Genomic DNA, 16716 nt, shown 5'->3' with positions numbered 1-16716 from the left:
TGCATCCAGTCCACAGCATCGCACATACCTCCATGATGTATGGGTTGCAAGCCGGATGGCTGAATTGAATTCTGAAAAATCCGGTGCATTTGCCACTTCCACATTTTTGCAATTTTTCCTAGTTATTACAAGACCTTACAGTTAATTCGGAACTCGTGGCCTGGCACAAGGGAAACATGGATTTTCGGTCTTTGACCACTTTGTGGTGGGTCTGATCTACTCGCCTCCCACCGCTTAGGAGCTGCATCTGCGCCTTGATCCAAGAAGGTGGTGGCGTTCCTGCGGATGCGGAGAACTCGTCCTTCGGCCTTTGGCCAAGTCTCCCCCGTGATATCTTACTGCAATGTTGTTCTTTTGGATCATTGTCCCTATACGATATAGCTAACATGGAGGTTGGAGATTTACGGACGCGCCTGGCCAAAGTCGACGTCCAACACCGAGAATGCCAGCAAGAGAACCTGTCCCTCGCCAGTAACAGTGCTCTGCTTCAGGACCACCTAACTGAAAAGGATACCTTGGTAAGTAGAGGATACCTTGGTAAGTAGAGGATACCTTGGTGAGTAGAAACGATTGAGACTGAGGATAACTTAATAGGAGTCTGTCAAAATAGCCGCACATGTTCCTGTCGGAGCGCTAGCAACTCCGTCCAAAGTGAAATTTGACCATGGCACATCGATCGTGGGGAGGCCCTAATGTCTTTCTTAGCCTTCCGTGGCAGTGGAATGCAAAATTCCATACTCTGCTTCCATGGTTACCATAGGCTGTTGCCATGGAATTTCGTAATATGCCTTGTCCGATCACGTCTAAAATTTGTGGACTCCATTAGCCCCATAGCAACAGTTTAGGGCCCGGTTTTAGGTGAATTTTAGAACAGAGGCCGTGCAGCATGTCTGTATGACGGTCCTGCCGGTAGGACCAAGTTCTATGCAAGCTATCATTAAGTTTGGCATGCCTACTGGCGCTAACGGAGATGTCCATTTCCTTTTATCATTCACTTGCCGGTCTTCTTCTGTGTTTGCCTTTGTTGCAGGTGCACAGCCATCAGACGGAAGTAAGTCGACTGAAGGCCACGAATGCCAGCCTCAGAGCCAGCTTAGCAGAGCTTGGGGCACGGAAGGGAAATCTTTAGAAAATAATTCTAAAGGCATAAAACTAGTCCTATACTCTGAGCATTATCCTGGCCTTATTGTCATTACTCAGTTCGGCCTTATTGTCATTACTCAGTTCGGCCTTATTGTCATTACTCAGTTCAATTTTTTCAAGCCGGACTAATATTATTTTCACATTTCACATTAACCGGCCTCATATCTTTTGTTCATATTAGTTCCTGCAGCCAGGCCCCAAAGCGGGATGCCGGGTGGCATTTAGTATTTCGGACATTGTTCCACAGGGCACACACGCCAGGAACCCGGTTAACCACCCGATATGATGGACTCGCAGATACTGCTTCAGACTTCAGAATCAGGGCCAATGAATAGACCTGCCACGGGCGACCAAGGAAGGGTTGTACCAGTAACTTCAACGTTCATGAAACCAGCCAACAATGAGTATTAGTACAAGTAGGAAGTAATTGATAGCCAGATTTTGGCCAATGCCCGATTGATTATTTTTGTAAAAATCATCCTGCACTCAATCAAAATTTTCCACATTGCAAATATACATCACACTAGTCTAAAGAAAAACAAACAATGATTGGAGGTTTAGATTTGTGGAGAAAAAAATGCATAATACCAAGAGTCCATAAACAAGAGTATGCAACTTTGCCAGATCATCCCAGATGCGCGGCGCGCTGCCTTCATTACATCATTCAGCTGCAGTCCGCGCACTGCGGAAAATCAAACACCGCACTTTCCCTCCAGTTTGAAATGAACTTTCGTACGGAACTGGAGTTCACGCGCCAGAATTCAGAGATTGTGTAGGTACTGGAACGAATCGAGCAAAAACGGATGGGCTCGTGCGAGAAATTGAGAGTTTGGATGCATGCTTTCAGAGCGTGATGAAGGCAAGTAACACTACACACACTTAGTTACGTAATGAAGGCGCGCACTGACCCATAACCACAGTTGCATACTCTTGTTTATGCACTCTTGATAATACCAAGAGTCCATGGGTTATGGACTCTTGATAATACTAGTACATGTATTCCGAAATCACTTTGTAGGGCACCCGAGTATTATGTGAAAAGACCCTGTCCTGCGTGATTTCTTGGTCACATGAGTTTTGAAATACTTCATGCCAGTATAGACCCTTTCGGTAAGGAAAGGCCTGCGGTACAGATTTTTTGAAGTTATTTCACAAAACCAGTTCATGCATTTTCAATCAAGTGAAATACAATATTACAAAATATTACAAGAACCAATGAAACGTACGGATGAATGGCATCACAAGGGTGAGCGGAGAAATACCATGCACAAAGGGAGAGAAACGACTTGAATAAACCGTGACCTAAGGGATGCAACATTAAATCTCAGTAGTGGAGCCAGCTGGGCCCTGTGCCAGCAAAAAACTTGAGATCTCCATACTGCAATACATTTGTGCTAGTTCAAGCTTGCTACTTGAAATTGATAAAGAATGCATGAAACTGGTACTTAAACACACGGCGAGGAGACAATAATTTGATAACCGCAATCAATAAAACTAGCTGAACCGACATTTGTGTACTTTGTTCATGCAATGTAAAAACGGTGGAGACGGACGATGTGCAATAAAACGATGAAAATATGAAGAAATGGTGTAGGAAAAATATGGATTCAAACAAGTTTTCGTACAACACTCATCAGGAATCGTCGTTGTACTAAAGGACACTGAAACAAAAATTGAACCGTATTATAGAAAATCTAAGTTAGAGAAATAACACTAAGAACAACAGCAGTGAAATTTACAAGTGTGAATTTTAACAATCAAAGCGAGAAATGAACAAAGGAGAAAGGAAGGAAAGACAACGTGATATCCTGATGAGTGTTGTACGAAAACTTGTTTGAATCCATATTTTTCCCTACACCATTTCTTCATATTTTCATCGTTTTATTGCACATCGTCTCCACCGTTTTTACATTGCATGAATAAAGTACACAAATGTCGGTTCAGCTAGTTTTATTGATTGCGGTTATGAAACTGGTACGTGTATTGGGTCCTGATGCATGAAGATGGTAAATAGTCTTTTTTAATTTAAAATTAATTTTTCATACTGTAACAGTAACTGTTCTCCCAACTGCAGAATATTGTCCAACAGCTGAGACCATGAGTAAATAAGCGAGGGAGCTTATTTGCTCTTGCTGATAGTGATCAGCAATACCTTCTTGAACAGTAAGAGGAAAAAAAGAAAAAAGTAATGCCGAAACCCGGGATTGAACCAGGGACCTTCAGATCTTCAGTCTGACGCTCTCCCAACTGAGCTATTTCGGCTTGTCAGACCTTTAGAAGTCCTGCAATTACTACTTTCTGAGCAGAACCAAATCTACCACACACCGCTGAGATGAAGATCCTACTACGAAAAGTGCCCCATTGTGAGCAATCGTTGAGGTATGCACCACAAGCATGCAGCGTGGTAGGTGGGGGGGGGGGGGGGGTAGCAGGATGAGGCCCATCCTTTGGATAGTGTTTCCTGGCTAATTTCATACCGTAATTAATAATTATGCTTTATATGGTGCCCTAGGCTAGCCATTTGCTTCAATGCACTAAGCACAAAGCAGTAGGATGAGGCCCATCTAGTCCTTTGGACAGTGTTTCCTGGCTAATTTCATACCGTAATTATGCTTGATATGGTGCCCTAGGCTAGCCATTCGCTTCAATGCACTATCAACTCATTTTCCAAACTGTGTGCCTACGTGTGTGTGTGTGAGTGTGTGTGAGTGTGTGTGTGTGTGTGTGTGTGAGTGAGTGAGTGTGAGTGAGTGAGTGTGAGTGAGTGAGTGTGAGTGAGTGAGTGAGTGAGTGAGTGAGTGAGTGAGTGAGTGAGTGAGTGAGTGTGAGTGAGTGAGTGAGTGAGTGAGTGAGTGAGTGAGTGAGTGAGTGTGTGTGTGTGTGTGTGTGTGTGTGTGTGTGTGTGTGTGTGTGTGTGTGTGTGTGTGTGTGTGTGTGTGTGTGTGTGTGTGTGTGTGTGTGTGTGTGTGTGTGTGTGTGTGTGTGTGTGTGTGTGTGTGTGTGTGTGTGTGTGTGTGTGTGTGTGTGTGTGTGTGTGTGTGTGTGTGTGTGTGTGTGTGTGTGTGTGTGTGTGTGTGTGTGTGTGTGTGTGTGTGTGTGTGTGTGTGTGTGTGTGTGTGTGTGTGTGTGTGTGTGTGTGTGTGTGTGTGTGGCACGGCATGGGCCAAAGAAGCGTTGGCGAGACAAGATTGTCGGTGACCTGCGCTCGCTGGATATTCCGGAGTCCGAGTGATATCGGCTCGCACAAGATCGCCCGGAATGGCGCAGGCGGGTCCATCAACATCGTCTTCCTCCCCGGCACCGAAGGACTTTCATTGCGCATGCGGCAGAGCGTTTAGGAGAAGTGGCGATTTGAAGCGTCACATCAAGTACTGCCCAACTCAGAGACCTATCATCTCCACTGGAGATGGGGCGTCAAAGGTCAAAGGTCAAAGGTCAAAGGTGTGTGTGTGTGTGTGTGTGTGTGTGTGTGTGTGTGTGTGTGTGTGTGTGTGTGTGTGTGTGTGTGGTGTGTGTGTGCACACGCGTGCGTGAGAGAATTGTAAGAGTTCAGCAAGTGTTTTTTTTCTTCTTGGCTTGATGGCTGAACTCAGAAAAACAACAGGGAAGTTCTAGCCATTCGGAACCCGACCACCAAAATTTAAAATTCAGAGAGAGATGGGAGGGGGGGTACACATCACTCCTGAGTCCATTGAATCAGGAAGCGACATAACAGCAATGCGTGCCAACATAAAACGCGACTGTATTCACATGATTGTGTGCAGCACTTTGGGGAAAGAGAAGTAAGCCGAGAAAATCATGGTTAGGAGAAGTACGGACAGTGCTTACCCATGAAATCGTCTCTACCATCTCTTCCGTCTCTACCGTCTCTACCGTCTCTTCCGTCTCTACCGTCTCTACCGTCTCTACCGTCTCTACCGTCTCTACCGCCTCTACCGTCTCTACCGCCTCTACCGCCTCTACCGCCTCTACCGCCTCTACCGCCTCTACCGCCTCTACCGCCTCTACCGTCTCTGCTGGAATGACGACTAACTACACTATACTATACTTTAGTGGTAGGGCATTGCTGGTCAGAACCCATAGTGGTAGGGCATTGCTGGTCAAAACCCATAGTGGTAGGGCATTGCTGGTCAAAACCCATAGTGGTAGGGCATTGCTGGTCAAAACCCATAGTGGTAGGGCATTGCTGGTCAAAACCCATAGTGGTAGGGCATTGCTGGTCAAAACCCATAGTGGTAGGGCATTGCTGGTCAAAACCCATAGTGGTAGGGCATTGCTGGTCAAAACCCATAGTGGTAGGGCATTGCTGGTCAAAACCCATAGTGGTAGGGCATTGCTGGTCAAAACCCATAGTGGTAGGGCATTGCTGGTCAGAACCCATAGTGGTAGGGCATTGCTGGTCAGAACCCATAGTGGTAGGGCATTGCTGGTCAGAACCCATAGTGGTAGGGCATTGCTGGTCAGAACCCATAGTGGTAGGGCATTGCTGGTCAAAACCCATAGTGGTAGGGCATTGCTGGTCAGAACCCATAGTGGTAGGGCATTGCTGGTCAGAACCCATAGTGGTAGGGTATTGCTGGTCAAAACCCATAGTGGTAGGGTATTGCTGGTCAAAACCCATAGTGGTAGGGCATTGCTGGTCAGAACCCATAGTGGTAGGGTATTGCTGGTCAGAACTCATAGTGGTAGGGTATTGCTGGTCAAAACCCATAGTGGTAGGGCATTGCTGGTCAGAACCCATGGCAGCTACAAGACGTTGTGTAGGGTCCCCGATTTGCAAGAGTCCTGGTGGTGTTATGGTAGTCTATTTCTTCTTCGGACTTTTCCCTGATTTTCCTCGAACTTACGAACAGTCACGGCATTAGACTCCTTACCATCACGTTGCTGTTCGTGACAAGTCGGAGCTGTAGTCTAGAAGCGACGGCTGTTCCTGGAGCAACCGAGTTTGAAATCCGGCAGGAGCTGCAGCAACCTTGAAAGTCAACAGCCTGCGGAACAGAAGTTGCGCACTTGTTCAGTTGCCAGGACGAACAGAGATGACGAGTCGAAACTGCGAAAGGACTGCTGGTCGGTAGCTGGCAGTGAGTGACGTTGTTGTTCTTGAGTTGAAGTTGCCCTTCCTCTTGCTGGTGATCTGGTAACTCACAGACATCAGCTCCTCATAGCGAAAGTGAGTTGGGATGAGCGATACTTCAGCCATAGAACCGTATCCCCTTTTTGTAGCCACTAACTGGCGCCAGGATGTCAGTTTGCAGGTGCGAGCAGTGCTCCGCGTAACAAGCATCGCACCAGTTTTCACTTGGCGCCAGTCGAGTAGAGGTGCTAGTTGGAATACAGCTGCCACTTCGTAATGATTGTTACCAGTGGAAAGGTGTGTAGCCGGCTGGCCTCGTGCATACCATGTACACTGTACTGTGTACAGCTGCACATTGTACTTGGCGGTGCTGCTGCTGCTGCCGGTGTACAGCATTCAAAGGTTCACCGACACACAAGAGCTACAAAGTAAAATTTACTTTTGGTTCCCAGGAGCTTATTACTCTTACTTGAAGTATAACTTTCTGGACACAATATCTTTAAATATTCAAGCTCTAGATATTGTGAGAACAGGAAGGAACCTCCGAATCACTTGGAACTGGGCGAATCTTTTTATCTATTCCAATCAGTGACAAATTAGCAACAGCAACCATCAAAAGAAGGCATGGAGCAACAGCAAATGAAGGTATGCATGCAAGAAACAGTGACCACCCAATTTCCTACAAAGAAGAAGAAAATGGACTCGGATGGAGAGCCACGGATTAATTTATAAGAAAGAAAAAGGACCAAACAGCTAAACGTTACGCTACAATGTCCACTAATACCACCAGTTACTAAACAATCAGCTCATGCGATAACATTGCAAGACACTGACCGACGATACTGACGTTCTACAACTAACTGGCTAATGGCTCTAGCACATCTTGGATGCGCACTCCAACTGCCTTCCAACTTGGAAAGTTCTAAGTTATCGAAGTGTCGTGCAATGTTTAATATCGCATGAGCTGATTATTTAGTAACTGGTGATGTTAGTGGACATTGAAGCGTAACTTTTAGCTCGTTGGTCCTTTTTCTTTCTTATAGAAGAAGAAAAGAAAGAGAAAAAAGTGAATGAAGTCTCAGACACTGAAAAGCATGAAATAGAAATCACTAGGAACGCTTGGAACGCGTTAACGACTGCTACACAATATCAGCAGTAATCAACAAGGATACATCATCAAGATTCAAGAACGAGCGAATTTGGCTCAGGGAGCCATGAAAAACCGTAGCTATCTGGTTTGGCCTAGGTGTCAATTCTCGCCGTTTCAGGAGAGGCGACAAGCAGGGAAAGGCTCTCCTCTCACTTCCCTCTCCCCACATCTGACACTGTATTGAGTCGCTTGTCCCACTTCTTTGTGTCTTAGCCTCTAGAACCGCTAGTTATTCAGTTCCCTCTTTTTCTGCACGATTGCCTTGTTTGTAAGCTCACCTCTTTTCTGCACCATTGCCTTATGCTCTATTTATGTGCACCATTGCCTTCAGGAACGCTGTATTTTGTTCTCGCATCTTTTCTGGACATTTGCCTCCAGAAACTCTTTAGTATCTGTAATCGTCAGGGAAATCTCGCATAACGACTAAACTATCGTAATCCGACATCATCATTATTCATTTTTCTCATATCTTTCTCATACATATTCATATCGCAGATTTCTCGTTTTGGTAGGAATCGGAGAATTCTCTCTCCGGTGAGAAGGCAGTTTTTTGTTTTTGTTTTTTTACAAAAAAACACACTCCGTTTGACGGTACAAAACAGCAAGGCAGCGATGAGAAATAAGGAATGGCCGGAGTGGGGAAGAGGCAGGGGCAGCTTGACCGACCATAGTATTGCCTGTGCCCTGAGCGAATTGAAATAAGATTATTTTTAATTAAATAAAAGAATACAACAACATAGCATGCGTTGGTGTACATGTAGATCATACACTACACTTGTGCTCACGGTGCTCACACTGCTGCCATTATTACCCGTGGTCAGGTGTCTGCCACGCTTGTTTTACCCCCTGCTAGCACACGCTATGGTTTCAGCGCAATTTCTTACGTAGGCGCTGACCGGTAGAATGCACTGCCACCTGCTTACCGCAGCCTTTCTAATTCACCTGCTGAATTTCGATCATCCATCAATACGTTCTTAGGGTTCCATGTAAGAAGGCGATGCCGCCTGTTGGGAATTCCCTAGTAAAAGAATAATTATAATAAATTGTACCGGATTGTACATGTATATGGGGGCGGGGTGGCGTGCGGGGGGGGGGGGGGGTGCGGGGTGGGTGGGGTGCGGGGGTGGGGTGCGGGGGGGGGGGGTGGGGGCGCGGGGTAGTGGTGGTGGTGACTGGCTAGAACTAGGAGTGACCCGACTGATGGCAAACTGACAGTGGGACTCTGTTTCTGTTGTACTGCAAACTACGCGCAGACTACAAAACTGAAAACTGTGCGTTCCAATCCCTTTCATTCTCTCCCCTGCCTATCCATAACTAGTTTCTGAGGTACCAACTGCGAATATGAAACCGGTTTTGAAGTAGGTGAACATAACCAGGTCACAGCCTGATAAATGAATCCGCGTTCGCATGCCGGCGCCACTAATAATATTTTTTGCCGGCCCCTCTTGTTGGCTGTACTTCACTTGACGAGGAAGCAAGAACTAAGAGCTGGGAAAGGCAATTCCACAGGGCCTAAGGGTGCCAGTCCTGTATAAATAATAGCGATTCATGTAGACCGTTGTTCAATCTCCGGACAGCTGGCTGTTTCGAGCTCAGTGTTCGGTTGTTCAAGCAGCAATAGGACGACGAACAGTTACATCAGTCATGACTCTGACTGACTCTGAGTTTCACGTTAGGAAGATCCTCGACGACAGCCTTGTTCATTATCTGTGTGAGAGGTTTCTGTGCGTTGTTGTTGTTGTTGTTGTTGTTGTTGTTGTTGTTGTTGTTGTTGTTGTTGTTGTTGTTGTTGTTGTTGTTGTTGTTGTTGTTGTTGTTGTTGTTGTTGTTGTTGTTGTTGTTGTTGTTGTTGTTGTTGTTGTTGTTGTTGTTGTTGTTGTTGTTGTTGTTGTTGTTGTTGTTGTTGTTGTTGTTGTTGTTGTTGTTGTTGTTGTTGTTGTTGTTGTTGTTGTTGTTGTTGTTGTTGTTGTTGTTGTTGTGTGTGTGTGTGTGTGCGTGTGTGTGTGTTTGTGTGTGTGTGTGTGTGTGTGTGTTTGTGTGTGTGTGTGTGTGTGTGTGTGTGTGTGTGTGTGTGTGTGTGCGGGGGGGGGGGGGTGCGAAATGGACTGTGAGGAAACCTAGCTGACCACAATTTATTTTATTTTTATTTTATTTTATTCCAAGCAATACATGGCTGGGGTAGCCAATGACCACTTTGCGTGGCGATTGCAGGGTTTTTATAGCCAACCACGGCTAGATGATATTGAATGTACTTCGAAGTAGGTATATTTTCCCCTCTGTATCAAGATAAAGAAATTAGAACGTACATGTATGCAGTCAACCTTGCGAAAAAGAGGATAAAGTCACGTGGTTGCTTGGTCAGAAAATCTGTTGCTTTCCCGAGTATGAGTTGTTGTTACATGTATATTCCATGTTGACTGTGCAGTATAACCTGTCACGGCGACCACTCGGATAAGGCGACCACTCGGATAAGGCGACCACCTATCCCAGAAGACCACTGCAACTAGGATCCTTTGATGGTATTTCTAGTCAAATGACCCTGGAATAAGGAGACCGCCTGTACACCGGGACCACAATACACACACGTTGGTACTAGCATTAGAGGAGAGCCCTGCAGCTGTGCGTTACTAGTACGGTACAGCTCAATCAGACAACCCGCTTCCACATGACCGGAGCCAGATCTTACAGTTGGCACCTGTTGGCGCCGAAGACGTTCACACTGTGTGAATGCCCGTAACAGTATGCTGTAATCACCTCATTATCTAGAAAACGTGCCTGGTTAGCAGTGCGGTAGGCACTTGTAAACTAACACCTCACCATCGAATTCTACTTCCATATAAGAACTTGTTCTAGTCTTTGTCAGTTGTGCCCTGGAACTAGCCCACTTGTGAATAATGCCACTGAAAAAGCTGACCAGGGAAACTTACCCGTGTGACGTCCCAGCCGGCTCCATGAAAGGTACTTTTTTTCTTTTTCAATACCTTTGTTTTTACGAACTAACTTAAGAAGTGGCGACTTCGGCGGTTAGTGATGAAGTTGGTTGCTCTTACTAAGTACATGTATGTGGAACACACACTTCCTGCTGAACTTGACACTTGACTGACTTACGACTGCCATCCGGAGCACACGAGGAGCACGTCACACCTTCCACTCAGCAAACCTACAAGATCAAGAAGGCACCACTCCCTGCTCAATACACAGCGTTTCGGGGAATTCACCCCTCATCACCTGAGCTTGAGTAGGCTGAGGAAGATTGTGCCTGAAAAAGTGAAAAGCACCACCTTATTGTGCTCTCCAGGCAAAACCATCACCAGGGAAACAAACTTGCAGAGATCCTCCATTTGCAGCGCGACAAACACCTCGTGAAGCCCCAGGTGGCAGCGTGAGTCAGAGTCGCTCATGAAGTTGTGCTAATCAGATGCTGAGCGCCAGTAGCTATTCCCAACGTTGTCACCTCCAACAACTAGTCGCACGTCCGCGTGAGGGACAACAATTGTTTTTTGTTGTTGTTTTTAAATACCTTCTTATACATGCAGTTTACATTGAGGTTGCGTTTGGTTGGGCATCAGAATGTAAATGACAACCATTCTGGAATGGGAATGGGTAAGAATCACCTGACCAAACAAACGCGCCAGAATCAACTAGGAATCACTTGACATAACAATTCCATGATGTCGTTGTGGAATGGCGGCTCTCTTCTCTTTTACCCGACTCTAGTTTCCTTAGGTTAGGTTTGGTTAGTCACATTCCCAAATGGGAATCACTTGGAGTCACTCGGAATCATTCTTGCCCGTTTGGTTGGTCAAAAAGGTGCATTAGGTTGGTCCCATTCCAGAATGGGAATCGCTGAGAATGATTCTATTTGGAGAATGATCATTCCACCTCACATGCTGGAATGAGGTTACGTTTGGTTGGTCACATTCCCAAATGGGAATCACTTGGAATCACTCGGAATCATTCTCGCCCGTTTGGTTGGTCAAAAAAGTGCGTTAGGTTGGTCACATTCCACATGATTCCAGAATGGGAATCGCTGAGAATGATTCTTTTTGGAGAATGATCATTCCACCTCACATGCTGGAATGAGCATTCTCATTCCGGAATCAAAAATGATAATGGCTGCCACGAGCCAAACAATGTAGCAACAGGTTCAAGTGCCTCAAATCATGCACTCAGAAGTACCATGACTCTCTCAGGAAACTAGAAGCGGGTAAAAGAAAAGACAGCCGCCGTTCCACAACGACATCATGGAATTCACGGTTATGTCAAGTGATTCCTAATTGATTCTGCCGGGTTAGTTTGGTCAGGTGATTCTTGCCGATTCCCATTCCAGAATGGTTGTCATTTACATTCTGAAAATGCCCAACCAAACGCAACCTGAGAATACTCATTCCGGAATCAAAAATGATAATGGTTGCCACGAGCCAAACAATGTAGCATCAGGTTCAAGTGCCTCAAATCATGCACTCAGAAGTACCTTGGCTCTCTCATGGAAACTAGAGTCAGGTAAAAGAGAAGAGAGCCGCCGTTCCACAACGAAATCATGGAATTTTCAGAGTCAGAATGTCAATGACAACCATTCTGGAATGGGAATGGGTAAGAATCAACTGACCAAACAAACGCGCCAGAATCAACTAGGAATCACTTGACATAACAATTCCATGATGTGGTTGTGGAACGGCGGCTCTCTTCTCTTTTACCTGACTCTAGTTTCCTTGAGAGAGTCAAGGTACTTCTGAGTGCATGATTTGAGGCACTTGAACCTGATGCTACATTGTTTGGCTCGTGGCAACCATTTTCATTTTTGATTCCGGAATGAGAATGCTCATTCCAGCATGTGAGGTGGAATGATCATTCTCCAAAAAGAATCATTCTCAGCGATTCCCATTCTGGAATGGGACCAACCTCACGCACTTTGTCAGTGACCAACCCGGCAAACGGGCGAGAATGATTTCGAGTGATTCCAAGTGATTCCCATTTGGGAATGTGACCAACCAAACGTAACCTCATGAGTGTCCCCTGGTCATTACTCTGGCCTGCCATAGTGATGCATCGTAGCAAGAGTACATTATTATTACCTTGATCGTAGCTACAATGTAGTCTTTAAAATGTGTTGTAATGTTATCAGGTCTGCAGGTAACCTGTAGACTCCTCATCTACATACATGTACAGTCAACTTCGCTTATAACGACACTCGGCGGGGCATCAAAAAGGTGTCCTTATTGGCGAAGTGTCGTTATACCCGAAGTCTCATATGTATTACAATGGGATGGGACTTTGCTCTGGGCATGGAAATTCTGTCGTTATTCGCGAACTGTCGTTATATCCGCAGTCGTTATTAGCAAAGTTGACTGTACATGTATGTGATGAGCCCACAAAGGACGAAACAGTTCTTTCCGCAGATTGAGTATGTACTATTGTACATGACACGTACATGCACACCATTACATTGTAGCTTTACCTTACATGTACACCACAGACACAGCGCATGTACAATAATTATGGTACATAGTCATTGCACTTCAAGAACACTGCTGTCAGTCATACAACACAACGTTCATAATCAGGTTTTTTGTTTTTTTGTTTTCGCCCATGTGGCAACATGATTAGTAATTATTGTTATCGGGTAAACATTCACAATCATTGTAATACATGTAAAAGAGAAAAGGACATATGGATACGAGTTAAGAGTAACTCTCCATCACTGTAACATGATACTATATACAGTCAGAAAGTGCAATAACTAGGCACAAAACTGACAGAGTACTGAGACATTCGACGTCCTGACACCTAACTTCAACACATCTCCGTTTCTGACTGTATATAGTATCATGTTACAGTGATGGAGAGTTACTCTTAACTCGTATCCATATGTCCTTTTCTCTTTTACATATATTTATGGCTCAACATCCGAGTTTCAAATCATTGTAATACATGCATGATTGTATAATGAGTGGTGGGGGGGGGGGGGGGGGGATGGCTCTAGAATCTAGATAAGAAAAATATAGCTGATGCTTGTGGAAAAATGTGCTGCGCTTGCGCACTTGTTCTTACTCTGATACGTTGTAATAATATTGAGATGCCTTTTGTTGGCTCTTCTGCCTGGATTTCATTAAAGGGGAAGTTAAGGCAAAAATTAAAATTTCACCAGTTGTAGTCTTCGGGGTGCTGAGTCGAATGGTCGTGGTCCGAGGAAGCTGAAACCCTCCCTTCCTACTTGAATCCCAATCGAACTCGCGCACTTCCACCGAAACTGGGTGACTGCGCCCTACTAGATGGGGATTTTTATGCAAAATGCCACTAAAAGCGCCATTTCGTTCTTATAAAAGCATGGATGACCGCGATTGGCCCATATGTTGTAGTCTTTTGGACGCTGAGTCGATTGATTTTGGTCCGAAAAGGCTGCGATGCAGCGTTCCTCCTTTATTCCCAATCGAACATGGTTGAAGAAGCGGTCACGTGCTCCTGCGTACACCAGTCACCTGGTCACCGTGCCTGCAGGGTACAACTTACTAGCCTGTTTGACCTTTTTTGGGTGCAGTCCTGTCACTTGAGTTGAACTCGAGTTGAACCTTGGTGTGAAAGTAACTGTTAGTTGTCGCCTGCTGGCGTGGTGACCAGGTGATTTGGGCACCCGGGAGCACGTGACTGCTTGTTCAACCATGTTTGATTGGGAATAAAGGAGGAACGCTGCATCGCAGCCTTTTCGGGCCAAAACCAGTCGACTCAGCGTCCAAAAGAGTACAACATATGGGCCAATCGCGGTCATCCGTGCTTTTATAAGAACGAAATGGCGCTTTTAGTGACATTTTGCATACAAATCCCCATCTAGTAGGGCGCAGTCACCCAGTTTCGGTGGAAGTGCGCGAGTTCGATTGGGATTCAAGTAGGAAGGGAGCGTCTCAGCTTTCTCGGACCAAGACCATTCGACTCAGCACCCCGAAGACTACAACTGGTGAAATTTTAATTTTTGCCTTAACTTCCCCTTTAACAGATGCGTCAAGCCCATGGATCCTTCCATGAGTAGCCCTTTCCCAAAGATGCCATAATTTTTCGCAACTTATGCTTTTCGCAACCGTGCCAAAACAAGTGCTAGTTGCTGAAATCGCATCCATATTTTCAGAAAAAGCTCAAAAGTTGCTAATATCGCAACCTAGAATTGGAGAGTTCTAGTGCAAAAAAACTACACAAAAGGGAGTAGAAATAGCAGAACTTACGGTGCATCGACAGCAAACTCGTAGATCTACACCCCTTCCTGCGGTGAACCACCACTTTACACAGTGCCAGTAGCCTGTTGCATGTATCCTACATGTACATGTACATCATTCCAGTGCAAGGAAAAGGGAACTATTACTTCAGTGCACATTATCACAACTACCGTTGATCTACTGTTTCTCTGAAATCAGTCTGAAGGCAGGCGAGAAATGAGCGAGTACGAGTTTGCATTTGTCCGACATGTAGTCGGTGAGTCGGTGACTTGACCGTTTGACCCCATGCCATGGCGCCAATTGCGGAAAAGTTGCGAAATAGTTCGCGAAAATGAAGAAAGTTGCGAAGGTTGCGATTTCTTCCTAAACAACGAAAAGTTGCGAAAAAAGTGGCGAGCATCTTTGGGAAAGGGCTATCCGTGAGTGACATGCGAACTGTAACAGTTAGTCAGTTACTACTACCACGGTATTACATGTATAATGAGTGGTGGACTACATGTACATATACTGGTGGTGGGCACACCTCTGCACGTACATTTAGTCAATGTGGATAGCGATTGCAAGATGGTTCCAATATATTACAATGTAAAAATAAAATAATAACCTACATGTACAGGATGAGCCACGCTATCCGCAACACTCCGCAGCAACCGGCCTGCATGGTGGCATGCTTTTTGAGAGAGGCCTATAAGCCGTTCGGTACGCATACCTTCGGGCCCTAATCGCTATGCCGATCCAGGAGGCGGAAGTAAAGCTTGTTCCCTTTCGAGCCGGCAAGGACACTCAAACCTGTTGACACCGGTCGAACGTAGCCCATTGTAGCGAGCCACTCGACGGCTACTCAACCGTACAATTAATTGATCAGGTCTAAAGGAAGGATTCAGATGTCCCCGTCACTCTCTGCTCGACTGGTTCCAGAAGTATGGTACATTATCACTCCCTTAGTATTGACTCACATAGATTTTTGCCATACCTAAGCAGTCAAATATTCCTGCATATTTCACTCCTTAGGGCTATATAATTGACTGCTTATATTTGACTGCTTAGGGGTTGCGCAGTTGAACGGTGCCCAGTGCAGCATTGTCACTGCATGAGTAGGTGGTGGTGCAACGGCTGTGCAATCATAAAACCGGGATTCATGAGGTTATCGTTTTGGAATTTGAAATACGGACTGTTTGTCGTGATAAATCTAATATTGACTTCGTACTTGGTCAGTATCTCTTAATTTGCTGGGCGAAAGTCCTATATATAGGATTTGAAAATGCGTGACTTTTATGCCGTTGTTATTGGTCATCGTGAGTCATTCATGACCCATAATAAGAGCATAATGGTTTTATTAGAAGCTGTAAATATGTTTGAGGCATGAATGTTTACTTTTTAGATTCATAGGACATCATGAATACCCATTTTGAGCAAGGATTGGAATTTTGAGCAGCATTGTTCCGCTGGTGTCATGGGAAGGACTGAAGCAGTGAATGTGCAAAAGAACATTACAGGTGTGGCACGGGGTGGTTTCATGACGACATATCGCACATGCCGTCGTGAAACTACCAATTTTAAGGATAAAACAAGGTCCAGTAAAATCTCAAATCCTATATATAGGATTCGAAAAATAGGGCACAGGCCTTAGAAATATTGCGCAAGGAGATGAGCCTTAGATGTTAGTATTTGAAAAATATATCTTATTCAACTCTCCATATCGACTAAGACCTAACGCGGAAGAATTGGTCACATACGTTTCCCTATGCTCATGCCACACCCATTTTGAGTTGAAAAATATGACCAAAATCCTATATATAGGATTTAGCAAATTAAGAGATAGGAAATAAAAACCTCGTAAAAGACCTCGGCTTCGCCTCGGTCTTTTACTCGGCTTTTATTTCCTATATTGACCTCGTACTCAGTCAATATTAGATACTTAATAATCATGGTACATCATGGCTCTGCTGTTATATTGTTTGTCTTACTGAGTATTAATCATGGTATGTATGAATACAATGTATGTACAACACCAACACTGTAGTAAGTTGTTGCAGTGGTATTATATCGTCCACCCATGGACTACATACCATTACTCTTTTATCAGTTGTCTGAAGATTGCTATATGGCATGAAACTTTAAGTTACGACAATCAAGACGCGTGG

At 45.0% G+C, this 16716-nt stretch overlaps 1 protein-coding gene and 1 non-coding gene across 2 annotated transcripts in view; one reads left to right on the top strand and one right to left on the bottom strand.

Annotated features, from left to right (window-relative positions):
- Nucleotides 1-1751, top strand: part of LOC135828552 (uncharacterized) — a 35630-nt gene extending 33879 nt beyond the window's left edge. Inside the window, exons 13-14 of the mRNA XM_065340993.1 lie at nucleotides 382-518; nucleotides 1031-1751. Of these exons, the coding sequence (XP_065197065.1) occupies nucleotides 382-518; nucleotides 1031-1129 (236 nt within the window). The 3' untranslated portion in view covers nucleotides 1130-1751. The remainder of the gene's footprint in view (nucleotides 1-381; nucleotides 519-1030) is intronic.
- A 1581-nt stretch (nucleotides 1752-3332) lies between these two features.
- Trnaf-gaa (transfer RNA phenylalanine (anticodon GAA)) lies at nucleotides 3333-3405 on the bottom strand. Its single transcript has one exon. It is a non-coding gene; the product is annotated as a tRNA-Phe (tRNA).
- Between the last annotated feature and the right edge of the window lie 13311 nt (nucleotides 3406-16716).

This window comes from Sycon ciliatum, chromosome 1 (genome assembly GCF_964019385.1).
Source record: "Sycon ciliatum chromosome 1, ocSycCili1.1, whole genome shotgun sequence".
Classification (NCBI taxonomy): domain Eukaryota; kingdom Metazoa; phylum Porifera; class Calcarea; order Leucosolenida; family Sycettidae; genus Sycon; species Sycon ciliatum.
Note: the sequence above shows the minus strand (reverse complement) of the source record. Positions and strands in the feature narration are given on the sequence as shown.